The sequence below is a fragment of the Trachurus trachurus genome (genome assembly GCF_905171665.1).
Source record: "Trachurus trachurus genome assembly, chromosome: 4".
In the NCBI taxonomy this organism is placed as follows: Eukaryota; Metazoa; Chordata; class Actinopteri; order Carangiformes; family Carangidae; genus Trachurus; species Trachurus trachurus.
This window is the reverse complement of record NC_139898.1, coordinates 28615211-28640570: the sequence shown is the minus strand read 5'-3', so window position 1 is coordinate 28640570 and position 25360 is coordinate 28615211. Positions and strand designations below refer to the sequence as shown.

The following is a 25360-nucleotide window of genomic DNA, read 5'->3' as shown; positions in this document are numbered from 1 at the left end:
GGGGCGGGGCAAGCAGTGGTTAATTTGCATTTAAAGGGACAGGCACTGAAACCAGCCATTCTGAACAGGGTTGTTTTGACCGGATGAATAGAGCCGTGATGTTTGATCCTTTAAGACAGCTAGGAACTATTTTAATATGTGGAAAAGGAGCATAATATGTCTCCTTTAATGCTAAAACATGGGCTATTATCTTACGAACCATAATGAAAATACTCATTCCTCATGTGTCGGCCTTTGTCCACAGGCTCCTTCTGCCCTACATCCTGTTGGCAACAGTCGCCACTTCTCCTCATCCTTAAACTCTTGACTAACTCTTGACCTCCGTGTTGCAGCCGCACACACTCACACTTGGCTTCTCTCCCCCGGTTGCATCCTCAACCACAGCATCCTCACACGACAGAGATTTATCTTTTCAATACACTTCACGCACAAGCAGGCAATAAAAATACAGCCCATACGCCGACCCATTTATAACAGAGACCACAATCTCTTCTTTCTTTTTTTTTCACTGCTGTTTTCTCTTTCTCAATCGCCTCGCACTCGGTGATGATTTGATTTCTCAGGGAATGTTTTCCTCTTGAGTTTTCAGCTGATGACAAACCACAAGAAAAACCCGATGACAGGTGAACAGCACTGACCTGATCAATCCTCGTCCGAGCGGAGTCAGTCTGGGATTGATCAGGATTACTTTTCGAGTTTCCACTGTCTCAAACAATCACACACACACTTTCACGCCCACACACACACACTCCCACTCAGGCTTTGTTTCCTCCCTCTGTCGCGCTCTGTCTCTGTCTCTGTCACTTGACTTTCTGCTCTATTAGCTTTCTTTTTTGCGCCGCTATTCAATCTATATCTATCTTTCCAAACTAGGCCACGTTCACGCCAGGAACCGAGTTTTCAGTGCAGAAGATTTTAGACAATCGTGTCACTCATGTCCAAGAAATAAGACGATTCAACTCCCAGGGAAATAAGAAGTGACAAACTAACAGGACTACGTCAAAATGAGTATGATCAATGAGGAAAAACTGCTGAAAAAAGCTGTAAACAACTTTTTTCAGAGGATCTTTTTTCGATAATTGGCATATTTATGACATCTTCACATTGTATTTGCATTTAGTAAATGTCTTTGCTCCTCTCAGATGGATTTCCCACTTCGTGCCACATTGTTTAAAAAGCGAATTACACTTTACAATTCATACTGAGACATGATTTTCCAATGCGAGACGGCAATATTTCACCTCAGAAACTGCTCTAACCTGCTGCCCAGGTTACCTTTTAATAATATCCTCAAGAGACCAGAGTGAACTGCAGCAGCAGCAGCGGCAGCAGCCACAGGACATTTAGTGTTTTTTAAAGGGCACAGCTCTTCACTTTTTTACTTCAGCTGAACTTCTCATTGTGGCTCTGACGAAGCTTTTCGACCTGTTGACCGGAGTTTGTCAGGAGCAAAATGTGGAAAAGTGGAAGAGTTCAATAAGTGAAGTGGGTTTTAAAACTCTACAGTAAAGTTTAATGGATATTATTTTTGGTACCACCTGTTGCATGTCTCATTTTTACCAAATGACTGTGATTATGATTTGCATTATGCATTATGCACATGCTCAGTGTTTAGTTTAGTTTATTAGTTTATTGTGCGTGGACAGTCCCAATTAATCAACTGCATCAAATGACAGATGGTATGTTGGCGAGAGGATGTGTAGTCTCAAACTACAACCATATAACGACATGATCTGATATTACAGATCCATCTTTCTTTCACAAGAGCCCCAGATAAAGTTGGAAATGTGTCTGCAGTGAAGGAAGCCAGACCCTGTCTAACCTTTTAGTGTTTTATTGCCTGTCTGTGTCTGTGTGTGTGTGTGTGTGTGTGGGAGGGGACGGGCTGTTTGACAGACAGAGAGCAGCCAGTGTAATCACAGCCAGGGGAAGTAGAAATAAAGACTTCCTTTATCCCATGTCGTCTATCTTTAGTTTCAGTTCTGTCTCTCTCTCTCTCTCTTTTTTCCCTTTTTTTTCTAAACGTTCTTTATTTAACGAGGCTAAAAGATAAAGGCAGACTCCCGCTGCCTGCTAACAACCTGTATTAGCATGTATATGGGTGGGAATTAGATGGTAATAGCCGAGTTTTTCCCTCAGGCGGGCCACATTTGAGCAGTTATCATGAAGACTGTTTTTCTTAAACCCCCCCCCCCCCCCCACCAGATCTGTTTGGATATTCTCCTCCACCGTCGTCTGTAATTGGCTTTAAATGTGTTAAACAGCTCAACAGGATTCAGTGTACAGAGGTGGGTTGTTGTTTCTCATTCTGTACAGTAAACACAGTGCACAGCGGCTAAAAACAATGTTTGAACACGCAGGCGTTTCACTCAGTCAACTAAGACCGTGTGTGTGTGTGTGTGTGTGGGATCTGTTCATAAAACCTTCATAATAGATTCAGAGCTTGTCACAGTTTTTGTCACTGTACATCATTGTCATCCATCCCTCCATCATCGTAGCTTGACGCCTCCACCGCCTTTGAAAAGATGATTAATCTTTTATTTTTTAGCATTTTGATGAATTCGTTTTTTTATTTCTCACCGCCTCCTTGTGATAATATTACAAATTTGTGTTTTCCTCAATAGTCGTCATCCACTGAAGGCCTCAAATGCCCCGTTAATCATCTTTCATGGCTTTTTTTTTTTTTTTTTTACTCTGCCAAAACCCCTCCTAACTCGCGCAGCCATTTTTGAAGAGGCACTCCAGGCATCGACTCCCAAGAATAATTTGCCGCCCCAATCTTCATAGCTGTTTGGGCCCCGGTGCGCCGCCGTGGCATTTTTGAAAATTACAGTAATTGGCCAAAGGGTACGCTGTAATTACAGGTCAAAGCAAGGTGACATTTCTCAGCAAAAAAAAAAGAAATCTGTTTTGCCCGGAAGCATTAAACATCCACAGCTTGATTTTTAGCTGTTTCACTGCCTCTTTATATGTTTTGGCTGCTTCGTTAATGTGCTGTTAAAGCTGCATGATGGGATTTGTGATCACCAGGGGGCAGAAATATTCCACAGCAATGAAGTCTTGATACACTTGAAGTGACTGAGCTCACTAGGATCTCACGGCTAACGTGTTAGTAGCGAGTCGTCAACCTCCACATCCAGCAGGCGCGGAGCTACGTTAGCATCCTGTTAGCGTTAGGTGCTGCAGACTTCTCCAACAGAACATTTTAATAACATGAAACAAAATGTTAGGTTTAGTTTTGACAGTGTAACACAAGAGAGTTAAAGGGATATTCCGGTGTAAATGTAAACCGAGCTTTATCGCACCGCGAGACCGAGTATAACCACCCCTCCAGAGATCAAGTTTGCCGATCACAAACTTCTCTAGTAGCGACTTCAGCACAGACAGCCAGATAGCAAAACACTGCTGTCTATGGAGCCAGGAGCCATCCGTGATCAAAAAAGCCGCTCATAGCCACAAATAATACTCAGAACAGCACCAAACCTCATCAACAGTACAAACAGGGTCCCAGCCCATAATACGAGGCATCAAACACCTGCTAGCTTTGCCTGGTGTCTACCTAAAAGAGACAAAATTACAACTCACCCACTCTCCTCCAGCCGCTCGCTAGTTGTGGAAAAGCCCTGACAAGTCGATTACCGGATGCATCAGTGTTCCTCTCCGTCTTCCCTCTCTGTTTCTAACAATAACTAGTGATAGTTGACAGGGAAATGAACATTGAGTTGAGTTACTCAAACTACCACAGTCGACAAAGCGTGCTGCATTTTTGGAACTGAACGCCACTTTTCTACTGCACTCGGTAATCGACTTGTCAGGGCTTCTGCATTATTAGTCTACTCGGCTGCACGGTGCGTTAAAGCATGGGTTACATTTACACCAGAATATCCCTTTAATGAAAGCCACTAAATTAAATGCAAAGTTTGCTTCAAAACAAAGAGCCACAGCAGGCTAAAAGCTGCAGAGTTGCTAACCTCGAATGTATTTTCAGAACTAGTATAATAGCATCAAGCATTTCTTTATGAAAAAGCAATCGAGGGTGATGCAATACACCTCCAGTCCAGCAGGTGGCTGTAAGAAGAAGACGAAGGTTGTACAGCAACGTTGATGTCATCGTGAACCATAACGAAAAAAACAAAACAGTCCGCTGCAGCCGTAGCGTCTTAAACATGGCAGCTTAAATAAAACGTAGCGAGCACTCGACCAATCAGAAACGTCCAGCACAGCAGACCACACACCCCAAGTACTGCCCCAGACCATGGACTTAATTGGGTGTAGATAAATTCATGGTTCTTTGTGGTCAAAAATGAAACTTGTAACATCAAAACGGACGATCCGACATTCACACCCTCTTCGTGCAGTGACTGGTCAGCTGCTCTGAGGTGAGAAAGCACCCAGGCTTTAAACTTCTCCCTCTCTTTCTCTATTCATCTGCCTGTTTTACCACAGAAGGATTCACCAGCACGGATTCAAACAAACAATATCACACCTCTCTCCTCTTTGTGTCGCTCTGTTTTTCATCCTCGCCCTCAAAGTGCAGCCGTTCTGAGGAGCTATAAACACCTTTCATTTTCCAGCGCAGTGTGATAACATGTCATAACAACCACTTGTCCTCCATTAAGACCTTCACATTAAAAGCACTCATTTGATTCAGAGCTTAATGTAAAAAAAATACAGCTTTTTTTTATACACGGTGCTGCAGGAACTGCCCACAAATATCCAACTCTCAACTGTGGAGGCTTCTGCCAAAGTCCTTTCTGTGCTAACAGGTTAATCTATCATTGTTATAAGAACCGATGGGACAGTAATGGTAAAGTAGATGTAGTTTTATAGGATGCTGCTGGAGACAACCGGGCCTCCTCCTGCTCTGTCTCACTCTCCTGCCACTGACGGTCTGTTTACATCCGTCCTCCCGCTCAGTTTCTGTATAATTGAAAATTGCTCCTGTGTCCACAGTGCTTGAAATCCAAACATGTCACAGTCTCTGCTCTCTGTTAGTCAGTCTGAGTGCTGAATCATCGTATTCACTCTTCCACTCCCTGAACTTTCACTGTTTGCTCGAACATCCCTTCAGTTCGCAGTCGTTTCAGGAGGGAGCCTGTTTTACTGTACATGGTCTGTATTGTTTCATTCTGAGGAGACAATTTTTTCTCTTGCTCCTTTTTTCTATGACACACACACACACACATACACACACACACACACACACACATATACACACACACACACACACACACACACTGCCATTTATTATGCTACGGCACCAAACAACCTGTCTACTTGGACAATTTCCTGTCATTAACCTAAAAGATCCACCTCAGACAGACCATCAGTCACACATCCCTCGCATAGAGAGTGTGTGTCATTCAGTGTGTGTGTGTGTGTGTGTGTGTGTGTGTGTGTGTGTGTGTGTGTGTGTGTGTGTGTGTGTGTGTGTGCACAAACCATTGTCTGTGTGTCACCAGAAGGTGTTTAAGCCGAGACAGATGGGGAAGTGTTTTGGCGTGGATTCCTTAAGGCAGGTTCAGGTTCAATTTAATCAGGTGTCGACTTTGTTTGCCACCCTCCACACACACACACACACACACACACACACACACACCACCTTCACCCTGCAGTCACTTTGAAGTGTCCGTCTTGTGTGTCCTCCTGTTAAGTCATGGGATGTAGTTCAGTCAGCAGCACATCTGTGTGAGGTCCAACTACCAAGTTACTGTGGAGGTGGAGCACTGCAAAAACTCAAAATCTTACCAAGAATATTTGTCTTATTTCTAGTCAAAACAAATCTAATTATACTTAAAATAAGACTCATCACATTTTAAAAAGTAGCTTGTTTTTAGACACTTTTTTACTTCTTTCAAGCTATCTTCACTTGAAATAAGTAGAAAAATCTGATAATGGAGCAAGTTTTTCTTTCTTATTACAAGCACAAAAGAAATTTGTTTGAAACAAGTGAAAATGATCTAAAAACAAGTTAATTTTTAGGTGATGAGTCTTATTTTAAGTGGAAAGAGATTAGTTTTGACTAGATATGAGACATCTGACAAGAAATAAGACAAATATTCTTAGAAAGGTTTTGAGTTTTTGCAGTGAGGTGACACCATCAGAGACCAGTAAACACCTTCAATCCAATGTTTTGTCTGTTTGATTGTTTTCTTATAAACTTCCAGCAGAGCAGAAAATTACCAGCTAGCAACATTAGCACTATAATGAGAAAAAGCTATAAACTCTTGTTTACAATGATGGTTTGGCAAGTGTCAGAAAACACTTATAAAGGAGAATTGAAACAATCTCATTTAATATTAAAGGCTTCGTTTTCATTGTGCCTGATACAAACACACAGCATCATGATTTAACATTTCAATGAACTGAGAAGTTAAACCAACTCACACTCAGGCAAAACTTGATTTTTTTCTACTTAATGTGTTGAATATCGTGTTTTTCTGTGTGTAAATGAATCAGAAATGGGCAGAAATCTGCAGCTCGTTGAAGCCAAATGTTGAGAAGGTGTAAATGAAGCGATCATCTCACCTCCCAAACATATGGTGGTATTTTCTCACATTAACCTGGAGGGTCATGCTCGCCCACGAGGTCCCGTCCTGCGTCCTGCACCACCTGTTGCATTTGATTAGACACCGGTCAGAAGGGATGCATCGCTGGAAGGGGTCTCGAATCTTGTTTATTCTTTCTCTGTGCACTTGTTTTAAAGAGGAACTATGCAAGATTTCATTTTATTTAAATTATACTCTTGTTTATGACAAATAAAACTACACATACACACGTTATAAGTTATAACACATACAGTACATGATATATAACATAACCTCCCGCTCCATGGATTGTCTTCTTGTCAGTGTCATTGAAAACAAATGCACATGGCCGGAGGTGGGTTAGCAAAACAGCGAAACAGCGACCAGAGTTGCATAAATCAGTTGGAAATATTAAAGGGATGGTTCAACATTTTTGGCAAATTGGCTCATTGCCATAATCCCTATAGTTTTAGGAGTAGGTTTGTTAACTTTAATTGTCGGTGCAAGCTATTTTTAGAACGGCGGAGCAGAGCCGCAAGCTGCTCAGAGCTACGCTACGGAGGCTCATGGGATTTCTTGGTTTCCCTCATCAAATTCATCAAATAAAAAAATCCAACAACTCCAAAACGCTCTCGTGGACAAGTTGTGACCTGCACATTCACCACGCTATGAGATAATAACGGAACGTTACGAGACAGAGTTGTTTTAGAGGTAAATTCAGAGACTGCTTGATGAAAAACTTCCCGGAACGCACATCAGCGGTTTTACAGTACATGAATTTACCTCTAAAACAACTCTGTCTCATCACGCTCTGTTATTATCTCATAGCGTGGTGAATGTGCCACAACTTGTCCACCAGAGCGTTTTGGAGTTGTTGGATTGTGTATTTGATGAGTTTGATGAGGGAAACCAAGAAATCCCATGAGCCTCAATAGCATACCTACTCCTAAAACTATAGGGATTATGGCAATGGGCTAGTTTGCCAAAATGTTGAACTATCCCTTTAGGATGAAAGTCGAATGGCAGAGGAAGTAGAAGTAAAAAAACAAACAAACAAAAAAAAATTGTCCACACCGCAGCACCTGCCTCATTTGCTCGTGTTTGGTTTTCAGCCTCGTTCTCCCAGATTTCTCATCATCCTCCTCCAAACACCAAACAGTGCTGATTCTATATTTTACCCACAGAGTGATCAATGCACCGTATCTGCATAACAAAAAAATAGATAAAAAAACAAAACAAACAACGAAAAAAAATGTATTTTTGACTGGTAGAGTGATGGAGAGAAAACAATGTGTCATTGGTTACCAGAGCCTTGAACCAATTAGGATGCTCGATGGCGTCGGATGAAGGAGAGCTGAGTCTCAGAGCTCATTATTGTTGGAGCGAGGAGCTTCTCTGCTGCTGATCTGCATTCTCAGCGCCGCTCATTCCACACGGGTGCAACTAATCAGCGATTCTACATTTCACATTCAGATTCTTGTTTTGATGATGTCTTGTTCTCTAGGGCATTTTATTGATGCTATTGCTTGTCCTGATTATATATTCATTAGTGATTTCTTTTCAGTTTTTTTTTTATAGTCTCTGTGTATTTGCATCCTCAATCTCACAACTTTTTTATTTCTGAACTCAAACTTTTGAAAACTGATAAAATTGATCTGAATAGTAGTGACTGATCTTTGAATAACCCTCTTGCTCATTTGCCCCCTGGATTAAGTATCAAGACCGCTCAAGTGTGAATGCTAACTTTGATAATTGAGGATTAAAAGTTTAAAATGTGTCTAATTTCTCCGCCTTGTTTGAACATTTGTCACGTACGAGTCTTTTCTAGCCCATTAAATATGAACATCGTGTCTCTCTCCTCCTGCTCTCAGGCTCCAGATGAGGCCTCTCTGCTGATGTCCAGCCCCAGGATGCTGCTCCCGGCATCGGGTGCGCTGCCACCCGGCGCCCCCCTGTCTGTCCACCACCAGATCCAGCTGCTCCAGCAACAGCTCCAGCAGCAGCAGCAGCAGACGCAAGTGGCCGTAGCACAGGTACATGTCTCTCACTCATACACAAACAGTGTTGTGCATTTTTAAAGGAATAGTTCACCAAAAAATGAAATTCAGTCATTATTGACTCACCCTCATGCTGATGAATACTCCGGAGTAGTTTTTTATTCCTCAATGTGCATCTGGAGATAATAGCGCCCAACACAAAAAGGTCCATAAAACTACAGAAAAACCTTGTAATCTTCCTCCATACTGCTGGTCCACTGCAATCCAAGTGTCCTGAAGGGATATGGTCCAGAGTTTACTCAAAACTATATCATTTAGGACATTTTTACAACCTAAACAGTCCTGTATTGCACTCTGACGTTCACGCGCGCCCCAGGCAAATTCAATACTGGACTGTTGAGGCTGTAAAAATGTCCTAAATGACATCGTTTCGAGTAAACTCTGGACTATATCCATTCAGGACACTTGGATTGCAGCGGACGAACAGATTACAAGGTTTTTGTGTAGTTTTATGGAGCTTTTTGTGTCAGTGACCCTATTGACTCTCATATAAGGATTTCATTGGACTACGAACCGGCCTCCCGGGTCTCCAGATGTCCAGATGTCAATAATGACTGAATTTCATTTTTTGGTGAACTCTTCCTTTAAATAAAGGGTTCAAGGCTTCACTTGTGAGTATAAAGTAATGAGGTCGACCCTGGCCATGAGGAATACTCAGCTTTATTTGGCCAATCTCAACTTTTAAACCGTGCAGTAATTGAAACATCACACAGCTCCGAGGCAGCGCTGACGATCTGTAATTGAACTCTGACTATTGTGTTTCATACGGATTGTTTTCATGCTCGTGAATAAACTCACTGCGACTATACATCCTCCTGTATGGCCTTGTAAGAGCTGTACCTCATCACTTGCTAATTGATTTTTCTGTCTCAGTGAGAGCTTTTTACAGTTTTACCAGCACCTGCACACGCAGCGCGGCGACTGTCATTACCATAACAAGTGGAACTTTAACCTTGAGTATTTGTTGCCGTGGGAACTACACCGGCTGCTGCTCATCTTCCAGAGCCAGAGCGCGGCGCCCTCGTCTCATTTACATTTGTTGAATAATGTGAACACTGGTTGCATTAGATAAATAGACTTTTATGGTTCTCAAGGTAGAAATGAGTTTCTAGGACGTGTGCATTAATAAACAGCTGATACACACACACGTCCAGACCCATGTGCACTGTGTATATAGACTGTAAATAAACATTAGACGTCACATTCACATATATCTATATTAAATTATAATATATACAGATATTAAAGGGATAGTTCAACATTTTGGCAAATTCATCTATTGCCATAATCCCTATAGTTTTAGAAGTAGGTTCATTACCTTTAATTGTCGGTGCAAGATATTTTTAGATCCACGGGGCAGAGACGGAGGCACGCAGTACTTTCACTTTTCCCTCATCAAACTCATCCAATACACAATCCAACAACTCCAAAACACTCTCTTGGACAAGTTGTGACCTGGACATTAACCACGCTATGAAATAATAACGTATAATTATGTAACATTACGACACATGAAGCAAATACTCGGAACTACTTTCACTTTTGAAATCCCTCCGCCCAGCAGCCGTGTCTGGAATGTAGTTCCGGCTACGCATTTGCCTTGAAAACAACTTTGTCTCATAATGTTACATGATGATTATTTCATAGCGTGGTGAATGTGCAGGTCACAACTTGTCCACCAGAGTGTTTTGGAGTTGTTGGATTGTGTATTTGATGAGTTTGATGAGGGAAAGGCGAAAGTACAGCACGCCGTGCAGAGCTTGCGTCTCTGCCCCGCTGATCTAAAAACAACATGCACAGATTATTAAAGATAATGAATCTACTCCTATGACTATAGAAATTATGGCAATGGGCCAATTTGCCAAAATGTACGATTAATACAGATAGTCTTCATCAGAACATGACACCCTTGGTCGGACCTTAATATCCCATGGGTGCCACTTCTACTAGCTGCTTTACGACGCCCACCCAGCACCAGACATCAGTCACCGATCAGAAGCTGCAGTGAGGAAGTGACTGTCACCAGCAGCAGCTTCAGGCTTGTGACCCAGATCAACACACACACACACACACACACACACACACACACACACACACACACACACACACACACACACACACACACACACAGACATGCAGTGTGTCAGCCTGTTTTCAAAAAGGCCTCAAGACTTGAAACTTGGAATTTGGAAGCTCAGCACACGCACACACACTCCCACACACACACCGGCTCCTGACCCAGAAGTGTCCTGGACAGTTAAACTCTGAAGTCTCTGGGCCTCCACACTCAGATGCAGAGGTCCTGATTAAACTGCCAGATCACAGCGAGCCGAGCTGTTCCCCCAGTCCCGACCGGAGCGACGTTCAGGCCGGCTGCTGCTCCAGCTGACAGCTCACACTCTCAGGTGGAGCGTGCCCAGACATAAATGCCATCAATTATACCTCGATAAAGCCAGAGGTCACTGTCCGCTGCTGTACATGTTTTTTTTTTTTTTTTTTTAATGAGCCTAAACTGCTTTTTGCACATGAAAGGATTTTTTTTTTTCGTACCTAATGTGGGATATTTCAAACGAGTACATGCAACATCCAGAGGAGCTTCTCTCTGACCTTCGGCTCTTTTGCCATTTAGCGAGGTTTCCCCAGTGCTCCCAACTTGGCTCCCACGCAGCATCTAAATGAGCCTCCACCGACTCGTCCTCTGGTTTTCCTCCAAGACTTCTTTATCATCTTGAGTCTGACTGTGTCTGCTCCCGATGTTTTTGTTTATTTCTCTCCTTAAACACACAGTGTGTAACTTCTGCCTCTGGGGGTCTCAATCAAAACAGAAACAAACGACCCTGCAGTGTTCACACAGGACACATCTGAAGAATAATAACGTGATGGGAAAGAAGAAGAGGAAAAGTGCAGGATTGTTCAAATTCCTCAGGCTTTTAAGACTCACACACTTTAAAATTTAAAATTTAAATTAGACAATCTGAGATAAACAGACGTGTAGATATATTTATGTCTGTCCGTCCCGTTCCTGTGGACACAATATCTCAGTAACGCCTCAGTGGAGCTTCTTCAGATTTGGCACAAACATTCACATGGATTCGAGGATGAATTTATTAGATTTTAATCAAAGGTCAAGGCCACTCACAAAACATGATTTGGCCTTGGGAACACAATAACACAAAGACAAATTAATTAGATTTTGGTCGACAAGACACTTTTCAGTCAATACTCAAAACTTCACACAGCAAGTAGTTATTAAAAATCTGGTTAATAAACTCTGGATAAACAGAGATGCGACCTGAAACTAGACAGGTGACTGTGAGGCAGTAATTCTCGTTGTATTCAGTTGAAATCTTCTTGACTGAATTATGAACCCATTCATAAAAGAGAATCAACATTAATTAAGAACAGATTTGTAACGGGAAATTGGTTTGTTGAAATAACTTTTTGACTTCGGCTTCACATCCACATCGTGCATTCTTGTTTTAATGTGCTCAGGTTTTTTTTATTATTATTTAATATTTCCATAATCAACTCAAATTGGAATTTAATCAAACCAGAATTAATTAAAACCACTTTATTTTAATGAATGCAAATTACAGCAGCTGCAGTTTAGACTGAGACTTCTCCCCACTGCTCAGGCTGCACACACATGGACATCACTTCTCCATGGTGGCTTTCACCACAACAGTGTGTGTGTGTGTGTCCACATACACAAACACACTCTGAAGCATAAAGACATACAGGATTTTTCTTTCTTTTTTTCTTTTTTTCCCACCATGATTGACTGGTGGGTGATTTTAAAAGATGCACAATCACGCACAGAGAAGCGAGCGAGTCTATGAGTGTGGAGGGAATGAGCTGAAGGGAATCTCAGGAGGGTCGGCCATCGCTGAGTGTTTACGAGCAGAGAAGAGAGAAGGAAAAACTTTCTTCCATCTGTGTTGTGTGAATATATCACAGTATCTCTGGTCTCTGTCTCTCAGGTGAGAGTTACGTAACTGGCCCGAGGCTGCATGCGTCTAACCAGCTCTAATGAGGAGAGCAGCTAACTCCACCACTCAAGGTCAAATAATAGGAAATAATAAGCTGATTAGTTTTGCACTGATACTGCACATGATGGACAGAGGAAGAGACGTATCATACAGTATGGCCGACACCAGTAGAGCAAATTTCCCTGGAGTCTCAGTGTAACACCAGAAAAGAAAACTGAGAGTTAATTTTTCTCTTTTTTCCGACACTAAGTGACCCAGCGTAGACGTTTTCTTGTTGCGTATGATTTGATTATCTGAAACGGCAGCGTCGTGAGGCTCGAGGGCACCTTCCTCACAGAAATGTTGTACAATGCCAACAGTGATAAACAAAGACGTACGACCAGGAAGGAGCACAGATTTCTAGCACAACACTAGTCCTGCTTCATTTTAAGACAAACATCATTTGAACAAGTGCATGAATTTACTCTGCAGACGGGGAAGATGCAGAAACAGTATAAACAGCGAACAGACAGTTGTTGTGATGAACTGCAGAATTTACCTGCACAGCAGCTGCTTCCAAGTGGGAAACAACACCATATGTAATCCAGCGTCTCTGTTTATCATCTAGTTGATAGAGTTTCCAGCTCTACAGTATCTCCTGCGTCATGTTACTGCCACTTAAAAGCCTCCAGCTGGTGAAACATTGAGGCTTCGCAGCAAAACGTACTGTATCTTGTCACCAACAACAACGACAATCTTCGATCGGTTTAAAAACAGAGTAATGAGTGATAGATCCAGAGAGTAAACTGTTACATGCAGAGCCACAGGCGACCAGTTGATGCCTCCTCCTCCTCCTCCTCAGTCCGTCAACACCTGAGTCTGTCCACTAACAGGTTGGACATGGAGAGATGGAAAAATAAAATGATTACAGTGACAATTAAAAGCATGTGAACCTTTTGAAATTACCTATTTTTCTGCATTAAAGGTCCAGTGTGTAATATTTGTCATGGTTTATTGGCAAAATCTGAACATACTACCCATTAATATATTTGTATAATCGCTATAAAATAAAATTTGTTTGGTTTTTGTAGCCTTACAATTCTTCTTTTATATAATATACATATGTGACCGATGTTGTTCTGGCCTGCCCTAAGTCTCCTGCACCGCGGGCGATGATGCTAATCGTTTCGCCAAGAGGTCAATGGCCACTTGGCAAGTGGATTAGCACGACTTTTATGGGTGAGAGAGTTTAACTTCAGTACCGCTAACCACCACACACTGTCACTTCTCCTTACTGGTACCTCGTGACTGTGACTATACCCGTGGACCTCCGTTAGTGAGCGCTGCGACCTAGAATCCGAACGCTGGATGTCACGGTTTTCCCCTCATTTTACACACTGGACCTTTAATTGGTCATAAAATCTCATCCGATCTACATCTACAGACAAGTAATGTGCTTAATGTAATACCACACAAACAGTTACAATATTTCACGTCTTTATTGAACATATCCATTAAACATTCACAGTGCTGGTGAAAAAAAGGAAGTGAATCCTTGGATTTAATATCTGGTTGCAGCTCCTTTGGCAGCAATAACCTGAACCAAGCTCCTCTGATAGCTGCTGATCAGACCTGCACAACGCTCAAGACGAGTTATACAGAACTACTTCAGCAAAAAGCCAAAAGGCGGATTTTCTTTTTACGAAGCCCCTCTGTTGTAGATTTACTTCGATGTTTCAGGGTCGTTGTCGTTGCTGCATCACCCACCTTCCACCGAGCTTCAGCTGGCGGACAACCACCCTGACATTATCCTGTAGGAAGGAAGCCTTGATAAACTTGGGAATTCATTTTGCCCTCGATGACGGCAAACTGTCCAGGCCCTGAGGCAGCAAATCAGCCCTGAAACCATGATGCTCCCTCCACCGGGCTTCACCGTTGGGATGATGTTTACATGCAGTGCTCTAGTCTTTTTACAGGCATATGTAGCACTGTGTGTTCTTTCCAAAAAAATAAGTCTTTTTTTCATCAGTCCACAAAACATTTTCACTATAGCGTTGTGGAGTAACAAGGTGCTCTTTGGCAAACTTTTTTGGAAAGCAATTAACAAATAAATCTGGCAAATCCCAAAGGGTTCACATACTTTTTTCTTGCCACTGAATCATGAAGTTTTTTTTTCGGCTGCACGTCGAGCACAAACACATCCACCAGTTTCCCCTCTCGTTGTATCTCTGACAAATCTCCTGCGGCACAAGCTCGCGTCTGAAATGTAAAAAGACCAAATGAATATGAAAAGACGAATAGTCACGGTAATGAGCAGATTAATCAATACTGAAGTTATTAATCATCACTCGCATCATTATCGTGCTGTAATTTGTCACCTGCCTGTATTTAGCTAATCTCACTTCAGTCGTCCCAACAGCTGCATTTCAAAGTCATGTTACTTTGGTGCATGAAAGCAATCTGTCATGTGTGTTTTTTTATTTAAATTATCATCCCATCTAATTATCAGAGGAATGTGTTGAGGTATCGATTACCATTATCGTTGCTGCCAAGTTCACGTCCCCACCAGACAAGTGTGAGGATGTTCTCGGTGTCGACCCCACTGCAGAGCTGAAGCGCAGGTCACAGTAGATGGAGGTAAATTAACGAACCGGCCGGCGCTAATCACCCCTCACTTAGGGATGAGTGGAAGTGGAGATGTTTAATTAAGTCAGGGAGGAGAGGGAGTGTATCGATGGAACTGACTCTGCACTGCTTAATGAAATCTTATCTCTATCTCTCTCTTACTGCATTCCCTGTCTTGTTTTGTTTGTTCCATACTTCCCTCTCTTTCCCTTCCTTTCATCATCCCTTTGTTCCTCGTTCAGTCATTTCCTCCTGATGTTTTTTCTTTTCTTTCTGATTTTCATCAGTATTCGCTCACTTTTCTTTCCTCCCTCCATCTTTTCTCCCTCCCTCGCCCTCTCGCTCGGACGTTTCTTGGTTTTCTCTCACTTCATCAAGCACTCGCTCGACGTCTCGCACGGCACGTGTCACGAGGAGTGTGTGTGTGAGTGCATTTCTAATGGTTTCCTTATCGTTGCACCAGCAAAATGATATTTTTTCTCCCCTTCGGTCTTTTAACCCCGAAACTGAGATTAAAACGGGAGACAAACCAGTGTTGGAGGGGAGATTGAAACTCCCCCACATCAAAGGGACCTGGCGTGGGCAGTGCAGTGATGATAATCGTGTGTGAAGAGTACATCCTCAACCCTGTGGAGTCACAGCACACGAGCAACATTACTAATCCGCTTTACATGACCGAATCACAGGTTGTCAGTCTTGACCGTCTTGAGTCTCTGAAAGAGAAAGGTATCGATTATGCAGTCACATCCTCACACCGAGTGAATTATAAAGCTCAAATTTTGGAAAAGTCATGAAATTTGTGTCTCAAAATAAAAATATCCGGGGACAATAGTATACACGCACACCTCTCGCTGTAAAGGGTAGGCTAAATATAATAGATGAAGGCTGAAAATCACAGGACATGTCTGTTCTGATGATACAAGTCAGCAATGTAAAGCTCATTGTGGGGGCCTCCTTTTATATTTAATAGAGGGTAGGATAATATCTGAAAGTATAGCTGTCAAGATAATGATTTTTTTCTTATTATTCCTATATTTCATGCATACATTGATGGTTTAGAGGTTATGCATACCTATACGGAAACTTGCTGCCAAGTCATGGAAATCTGTTGGTTAAAATGTGTATAAACCCTGCAGAGGTGTTTTAGATCCAAAAATAGGTAATTATATGTGTATGGAAAACATTCTTGCATATGTTTAACTGTGTGGCAATGAATATATGAATAGAAACACCCAATAGGAACTCTATACTTTAGACTTTGTCAATAAAAACCCTTGTGGCAGTAAAACAGGACAAGGTAATACTTTGATAAAGCACCACCAAGATCAAGTTGTTTGTCTTGTTTTGTTTTCATATCATCACAGTTGTTTTGACTAATTTGGTCTTCCGGGGAAAAGACTGTGGTTTTGCCGCACATCAGTGGGCCGATGGATCCCCCACAGCCCCAAACAGAACAGTTCCTTTTTTCCTTTGTTCTGATCTCGTCTCTGTTTGTCAAATCAAGTGCTCTTTACTGAAATGTTTTTTTTCAGAGCACTTTCCAGTGATAACGCACCATCAATGTTTCATCTTTCTATTTAGTGAAGTTTGCTGAAATTGATTTTTTTTTGTCCTGTTGAGCTTGGTTGGTTTTCACTTTTCATTCAATCAGCCCTGGTTCTTCAAACAAATTAAAAACATATAAAACAAGATATATGACAACCCAGAGGCAGTGTGAATAAAACTTATTTAAGAAATTAAGATTCAAGACCAACCATAAACTCAAAGTCAAACTTTTCTAGTTAAAAAGTAGGATTTTGAAGCTTTATATATAGATGTTTAAAAATCACTGCAGTGACTCTCAGGTGTTGTAAATTGAGCTAAATTAAATGTTCTCTCTGCACTGAATCAATGCATCACGCCAGCCTTCAGCTGTATGCACACATGATTAAGACACATTCATAGCCAGTGGACCACGCATGCATATTTCAATAGAGGATTATTACAGAAGAAGATTATAAGAGGCAACAATAAAGTACTAATGATATGTGATGCTATTATGGTGGATGTTGTTCATAAAATGAGTTTAAGAGTAAGATAGTGCTTATTTTAAGTGGATGTCTGTAAAATTTTTGTATGTTAATCGACATAAAACTGAGGCATTTCCATGAAAACTTTACTATCACGTTGATGAGCAGCTCAGCTCATGTGATTCATATAAGATAATGGCAAAGATGAGACCTGGCATTCATTATAAAAATCTATATGTTATTTTTATATACGTATATATATTATTTAGAGCTGGTTTTGCATTGCATAGAAATGAAATATGGAAGGAGAGGAGGTAGGGAAATGTCAAATCGTTGTGAGAGAGGGAGCTGGAAAGATGAAAATTGTCCTTGGGCTCCGCTCTGTTCTGGGGAACAGTTTTGAACAAAGAAAGCAATAAAAAGGCGGAGAGATGCCGCCGCCTAATTAGAGCTTTAAGGAGCCATTTCAGTCGCTTGAAGCTCCTTCAATTTCACGACGCTCAGATAAGAGGCAGGAAAAAAACGTCGGGGTAGCAGCAGGTTTACCACCAAGGGACCACCACAGAGAAACACAAGGGGAGCACCTTTTAATTGGGTCTTTGTCTGAGTTCTACTTTTAGTCGGAGTTGTTCAGCTCTTCCTCTCTTGTCTAAGTTTTAAAAGAAACACAGACATTACTGCTCTAAACGAGTGGGTTGTCGTGCTGCGACAGTCGTGTCCTTTCTGCCTTCTGTGCAGTTATACTGTAATCCTCTAATGTGCTTTATTTCAGTTCAGACGGACGGGAAGAGAAGAGTCGGCCTTATCTCTCTTTTTCTTGCTGTGTTTGTGTTTTGACCGTGATTAAACCAATTTCCAATCCATCCGGTATTTTTCGGCACCTGATTACGCTGTAATAAGACGAACGACGAGGCTGTGGGTTAGCTCTGAACACGTGTAGGAAACGGAAATTTCATTTGCTCTAATACCAGTCCGCTGCATCACTGACGTACACATACAGTAGGCTATAGGTAATGAAAAACATAATGTAGAGAATGGAGCCAAACAGCAATTTCAACATGCAAATCAAAATCACCATGGAAATGAGAGAAATAATAGTCTAGAGAATAGAGTAATGTGTCGTGCAGTATGTCCTCCCTCTCAAATTATGATATAATACACTGCCACCATGGCAACGATGTCAGGCACACAGTTTTACTTTGAGACTGGACTGTTTTCAGCTTAAATTGTTTATACAAATATATATATATATAATATTTTAAAAAGTTATTATTTTCCCTTTGGTATATTCTCATATTTAGTTTCAGAATATGGATGATGGTCTTACAAGAAGTGGCACAGAGTTTCCTGGATTGTGATAACATCAGTGTGTCAACATACTGTAGTGTTGTATTTATTTAGCCTGCAAACATTTACTCTGCTTCCTATTAGGGACCCACGTGTCCATTATTGAATGTTAGCGTGGCCTGATGACTCATCAGTGCTGCCAAGAGCTTCAGGAATCAATGAGTCGACTGTCCAAGAAGTTAAAATGCGTCTTCTGACAATGACTGGCAGCTACAGTGACTCGGTATCGGAAAACGATTGAGCGAGGTCGAACCGGTTACAGTAGCATCCTAACTTCAAGTTATGGAAATTGAAGCAAATCAAGAAAATCATTCATCTGGAGACAATTCTTAGTGAGTTAAACGCTCTTGTGGACAAGTTGTGACCTACACATTCACCACACTATGAGATAATAACGGAACTTGAGAGTTGTTTTAGAGGTAAATTCAGAGACTGCTTGCTGAAAAACTGCCCCCGACAGCGCATCAGTGGTTTTGCATGAATTTACCTCTAAAACAACTCTGTCTCGTAACGTCCCATTATTATCTCATAGCGTGGTGAATGTGCAGGTCACAACTTGTCCACATTTGGAGTTGTTGGATTGTGTATTTGATGAGTTTGATGAGGGAAACCAAGAAATCCCATGAGCCTCCGTAGCATAGCTCTGAGCAGCTTGCCGCTCTGCTCCGCCGTTCTAAAAATAGCTTGCACCGACAATTAAAGGTAACGAACCTACTGCTATGACTATAGGGATTATGGCAATGGCCCAATTTGCAAAAATGTTGAACTATCCCTTTAATGCTGGCTTTGTAGCAAGAGCAAAACTTAAATAGCTCCTGTTGCATAATGTCATGCATTCTATTTCAGAAAAATTGATTCATCTGAATAAAACATTCAAGAGAAGAAGAGAAAATGATCATTTTTTGTGAAAGTCAATGTCTTTTACATCGACCTTAAGAAGAAGTGAAAGCAACATAATGACAATAATAAACTATCTTGGATCAAGGATGTTGAAGTGGAGTCACATCAGTTTGACAGCACATTACAGAACAATCACCGTTCAGCCCTAAGAGATGTGACCTTTAAGTGCTGTGTTTCTCTGTGAATGAAACGTTGGAGAGATTGTAGCTCGTGTGGGACAAAGGAGAGAAAACGAGGCGACTCGCAGGTCACCAGACAAACAGACACACGATCGGATAAATGGAAATCTCCATGGAGGGTTCCAGCTGTTATAATTCAGGGCGTAACATTTCTCATCTTATCTGTTTCTCCTTCCATAGTTTTGTTTTATCTTCAGAGCCGGGGTTTTGTTTCTATAGGTACCAGCTCTGATTTAACCTTGTGCAGCTGCTGCAGAGTAAAAAAAACAACTTTGTCCCTTTTTTAAATCACATATCCAGAAGAAAAACTCAGATTCTAAGTTTATTTGACTTTGCTCTCTTGCTGTTTCTGCATGAAATTATCCCGTGTCCTTTTTTTTTCCCCAGCCGGTGCATCTCAGCTCAGTGAGACATTTAATATGGACGGCATCAGGATGAATGTGACACTTGCTCCCAAGGCCTCGGTATAAACCACGGAGGAGGGGCTGATGCGCTATTAGAGTTGTCAGCAGGGCCGGTGCGCGCGTTGGGAGTCGAGCTCCACTCGTCCATAGATCAAGATGAGGTCCTGTCGGCCGTAAATTACACCGCCAAAGTCATCATCGCGGTGTCAGTCTTTACAAACGAGGTCTGCGGCGGCGGCCTGGCCCCTCAACACGATCTGGAATCACCTCTATTTGTTGCTAAGTGCAGACGATAATGGACGAAGATGACTGCCTTCCTCGAAACCCGTCTTGTCTCTCTCTCTCTCTCTGGTGACGAGTGGGTGTGTGAGAGCGGAGGAGGAGGAGGAGGAGTGGGTGGAGGAGGATGGAGGCCTTGGGACAGAGGCTGTGAATTCTGGCTCCATCTTGAGTCTCGTCGGCTTCACTGGCGTCTTGTTTGACTGATGAGGTTTCATCACTGAAAAGATGGAGAGAGGAAAAGGAAGGAGGCGATAAACACACAGACTACAGGTCGATAAATGACCGATAAATTAAATCTCTCAATTAGAAACTGCTCCAGAGGTTCATCAGGAGGTCGTAGCTCAGAGTGACGTTGTTGCTGTTGTTTTATCAGAATGACATTTACGTCAATATCAAAGTTTATGGACCTGATTTCACTCTTTAAAGGGACAATGAGGAGTTTCTATTTGGTTATAAAAAAGTCTCACGTTAATGTGGATGAATCTACGCTACCCACACTTGTTAATGGGCCCATTTTCGATAAATATATTGTTTTGTCTCTATCGTTATTTTGTTATTATTAGTGGTGGTGGAAATGCTGGTCGAGCCGACCAGCGTTTCTTTATTTTCGGTTTCGTGGCGAGTCATGAGAATAACGCCGCCGAATCGCCGTTTATGGTCGGAACTACGGTGGTATCTGATCGTCTTCGAACCTCTGACTTTAATTCTTGATGAATGAAAACATTCTTGGCAATACGTCCGTCTTGCACCGGTCCAAGAATTTCACCGTGCGTCATGTGTAAATGTAGTATGAAAACACTTCGCTTTCTAAAACTCCTTGTTGTCCCTTTAACAACAGGTTTATTTATCAGAGATGGTGCATGATAATAAAAACTGCTGTCATCTGTTTTACCTGGACAGATGTTTACACAGTCACCCTGAAAACCCTTCAAAATAAAAGCACAAAGAGCAATATTATCAATCAATCACATTTTATTTATACTGTACAATACAGTTATGAAAAGCAGGTGCAATTCTGTTTGTGGCGTGAAGTTATGGAATGCATTAAAATACAGTAAGAATGTGCTAATATTGAAATTAAAAAACAGGTACAAAGACATGATGATAGATAAATACAGACTTGCTCCTGGGTAACCAAACAATGGAAAGCACTGAGTATAATAATGTCTGTTTCTGTTCGTATAAACAGCTTAATCAATAATAGAGTGGGTCTGAACAGGTGCCTGTAAAAGAAAAGAGAGAGCAGCAGCAGCAGCGTATTTCCAGAGAGCTGTGAATTACCGAGCCGCAGGTACGAGGTGCGAGTCGCTGACACTCATAATGACTCCCCGGTTCCTCGTTCCAGGTTGATGTGGTAATACAGAACTCGTTACCGAGGTGACAGGGAGGCTCTCGGCTCTCCAGACGTCGAGGACGGTGACAAATATCAAAGGGGAAAAAAAAGTCGGCAAAAACGAAACTGTAATTGCCGTTGGAACCGAAACACAAAGGACACTTCAGCATCCTGAGACGCCGAGGCGAGGAGACGATCTCCAGAGAGTCCTCCGCTGCTTTATTTAGTCTGAAAATCATTTAAATGAAGTCAACGCCACATGTTTACGACACTGTTGCCACTGCTGCTGTTTCAGCTATCACCTTTCCTAATATACAATAGCACAGCATTGAACTTATTGATCTGCATGTTGAGTTTGTTTATATATATATACTAACATTAACATCTGTTATATTTCTAATATAAAAACTAAGAACTACATAAAAGTAAGAAAATATGTTATGTGTTCTCTGAACATGGGTTGTATGTTGGAAGGAAGCAGGTTATTTCTGGATTTGTACATGACTAACGCTGTTTTCTGCTCTACCAAGTCCATGAATTTAAGTGCTTTTGACCTTATGAATAATGAATTGGTATGATCATAAAAACCAACATTATTAACTATTCTCATTGCTTTTTTTTGTACTGTGCATACTGTCTGTAGCATAGTTTTGCAGGCTTGAGTCTTGGCGGCGGTGTCCCACCACACGTGTTAAAGTCACAGTGCAGCAGCCTCTTTTTGCGAGCTCCATAACTGATATTTAAAGTCGTGCTGGACTCGAGGGTTAAGCTTCATCATACCGCCGAAGGCCTCGTCGCCTCTGCTGCTGTCAGAAAATCATTAGCGAGTGCTTTCCTCCAACACTCTGAACCCGGTCTTGTGATTTTGAAACCTTGAGAATTTCTCTTTTGAAATAGTTGAAAGCAATTATGTGCTCATGATAGGAGGAGGCTAAATAGGGCGGGAGGTGGGGCCGCTGACATTTGATTTGGAGAGTACTTTGAAGTAAAAGTGGGGAGTCGTCACTCCTAAACCTTTTGTGATATGTGTGTGTGTGTGTGTGTGTGTCTGGCCACGTATGAGTGAACGCTGCCTCTTTTTTTATATATATATAAATGATTCAAAGTGTAATAGAAGTCTTAGCCTTTCTGTCTTAAATTGAAATGGAGTCGGAGCTTTAATCTTGCAGACCACAGCAGGCTGTGGCATTAAGGTTACATGAGGATCAGAGCCGCCACTGGAGCTGCGCAATAAAAGTGTAATAGAAGATCATAGAGCTGTGGTGATAACAAAGACATGGCATCTGTCACTGATGTTTCCTCTGCACCGCGCTGCTCTCCGACTCCGACTCTGTATATTTTGCACATGTGCGTAACGGCGAGACAAGAAGTGTGAGGAAGTTCAGTTAAAACCAATCATTAGTTTTAATTACTGATTAGTCAGTTGGTTTACATCTTGATTAATTGAACAATTTCCCAGAACGTTTGTGTTTTTGTAGATTAATGAGTCGTAGCTCTTCACGACTTATCAAAACTCAGTCCCACATGAAGCCGTTGCTGCTGCTGCTGCTGCTGTTTGTTGTGTTGAGTTTTTCTCCGACGCCGTGTTGTCGCTGATTGATCCATTTTACCTTCAGATGGAAAAACACTCAGAGGGAATTCCTTTTCTTTGATTAATTAACTCTCAGTCTAAAATTCAGTGTGATGTGTTGATCAATGGCCGCCTCCTGCTGACTCAGCGACACCCTGAAGCCTCTCATCTGCTGATCAATTCAGGCTCCAGGTGAAGGGCTGAACAATAGCTGCTCTCATTAACCGTGTGGCCTCTGATGTGTGCTGAGCCACTTTGGGCCATTTTCCCTGCTGTTTTGTTTTTGTTTTTCTCATCTGATAAATGTCAGTTGAAGCCACAGGGTTTTTTCATTTGTGCTGTGATGTAATCACATCTTTCAGTCCTTCGGTGTTAATGTTGTTCCCAGAGTCATGAGGAACCAGATCTTTACTTATTGATAATACAATGTACATATTATGAGTTGTATCAGGAGGAGTCAGTCCATGTTTAAAGGAGCCATATGATGCCCCCTTTCCACAATTTAAAATAGTTCCCAGGTGTTTTAAAGACATGTCTGTGTCTGTGACATGCTTTGGTCAAAATACCCCAAGGATCAAACATCACAGCTCTTTTCATCCTCTCAAAACAGCCCTCTTCAGAACGGCTGGTTTCAGTGCCTGTCCCTTTAAATGCAAATGAACCACTGCTTGCCCCACCCCCTTCTACCAGTCCCAGGTAGGGGTGGGATTATGCAAATTTGAAACCTAGTTACATCACTGGAAGAAAACTGAGGGAACAGCTCGTAAAACCACATGGATTTCGACCTAGGGAGCCTGAAAATTTTTAAATTCTCACATTTTGGGGACCAGAAGGCAAGACAAACACCCAGATATATGTTAAAGAGCCTTCAAAATGTGATATTTCCCTAATATGTCCCCTTTAAGATATAAAACACCTGATGTGGTTCCTACAGAATGATGAATGATCCTACAATCATTGCACCGCCTCAAGCATGTAAACCAACTTTTAATGCTTCATCATTTATCCTACAATTGCAGACATAAAAACTATGATTATGTGTCTGAAATATGAGACAGGACTCAAACACCTGACTGTGCTCCACTGTTTTTATTTTAATTCATACATTAGTAGCGAACAGCAGTCAGCTCCGATTTCCCTGATAAAGCAAATTATGTCAGAGAGGCCGGCGCAGTTTGATCCCGGCCTTCAGGTGGAGCGCTGCGTCGTTGTATCTGTGTGTTTTCACAAGTGAATTGAAAAAAAAAAGGTGTTTTTTTACTGTACACTGTGCACGGCGCCGACCATCTGTTTCTCTGCCTCTCGTCAGGTCCACCTGTTGAAGGACCAGCTGAGCGCGGAGGCCACGGCTCGGCTGGAGGCCCAGGCTCGAGTCCATCAGCTGCTGCTGCAGAACAAAGACCTGCTGCAGCACATCTCCCTGCTGGTTAAACAGATCCAGGAGCTGGAGACCAAGATGTCTGGACCAAACTCAAGTAAGTGGATTGTGTGCATGGCTTATGTGCTGAATGCCTATGCACATGGGGGAAAATATATATATATATATGCACAGGCATCTACAGAGAAACAGATGTACATGTGGGGGGATGCTTTTGCCAAGAGGAGACACGGGGATTTTGTCATTTGTGAACTCCATCAGCTCCTACTGGCAGGTAGGAGGAAATAAAACAGCAGCAGCTGCTGTGTGGCGAAGCTCCAGCTCATCCCTCCCACAACATAAAGAAATGACAGGTCAGCTACAGCAGAGCAAATTCAATACTGTCGTCATGTTAAGCAGGTGTTACATGAACACATCAGTCCCCACAACAAATATCGTTTTTGTTCATGTTGTACAGGTGGAAATTGCTCTGAAATGCTCTGCTCAGACAGTTCAGTCTTTGGAATGTGTTGTTTGAACAGTTTTCTACAGGAATCAACATGTGCATCAAAAACACACACAGAAAGTCATTATGTGGAATAAAGAAGAAGTTCATCAGTCAAGGCGGCGTTATTATATTGCATGTTTCAAACACACAAGCAGTTCCTTTATGTAAAAAGCTCCACCAATAAAAAATAAGAAAAAAATATATCAGATAGAGTTAAAGAAATGCATCAATACTACTATACAGAAATACATCCGGTAACACTTTACTTGAATACGTGTTCATAAGACTGAGATA

General features: G+C 41.8%; 2 protein-coding genes across 3 annotated transcripts in view; both read left to right on the top strand.

The window, feature by feature from the left end:
• LOC310985199 (tetratricopeptide repeat protein 14-like) overlaps positions 1-25360 on the top strand; it is a 408748-nt gene that overhangs the window by 248062 nt on the left and 135326 nt on the right. The window lies entirely within an intron of this gene.
• LOC310984902 (carboxyl-terminal PDZ ligand of neuronal nitric oxide synthase protein-like) overlaps positions 1-25360 on the top strand; it is a 221330-nt gene that overhangs the window by 150180 nt on the left and 45790 nt on the right. For both annotated transcript variants that reach the window (XM_083970275.1, XM_083970276.1), the window contains 2 exons: positions 8399-8560; positions 24511-24676. In XM_083970275.1, coding sequence (XP_083826401.1) covers positions 8399-8560; positions 24511-24676 — 328 coding nt within the window. The remainder of the gene's footprint in view (positions 1-8398; positions 8561-24510; positions 24677-25360) is intronic.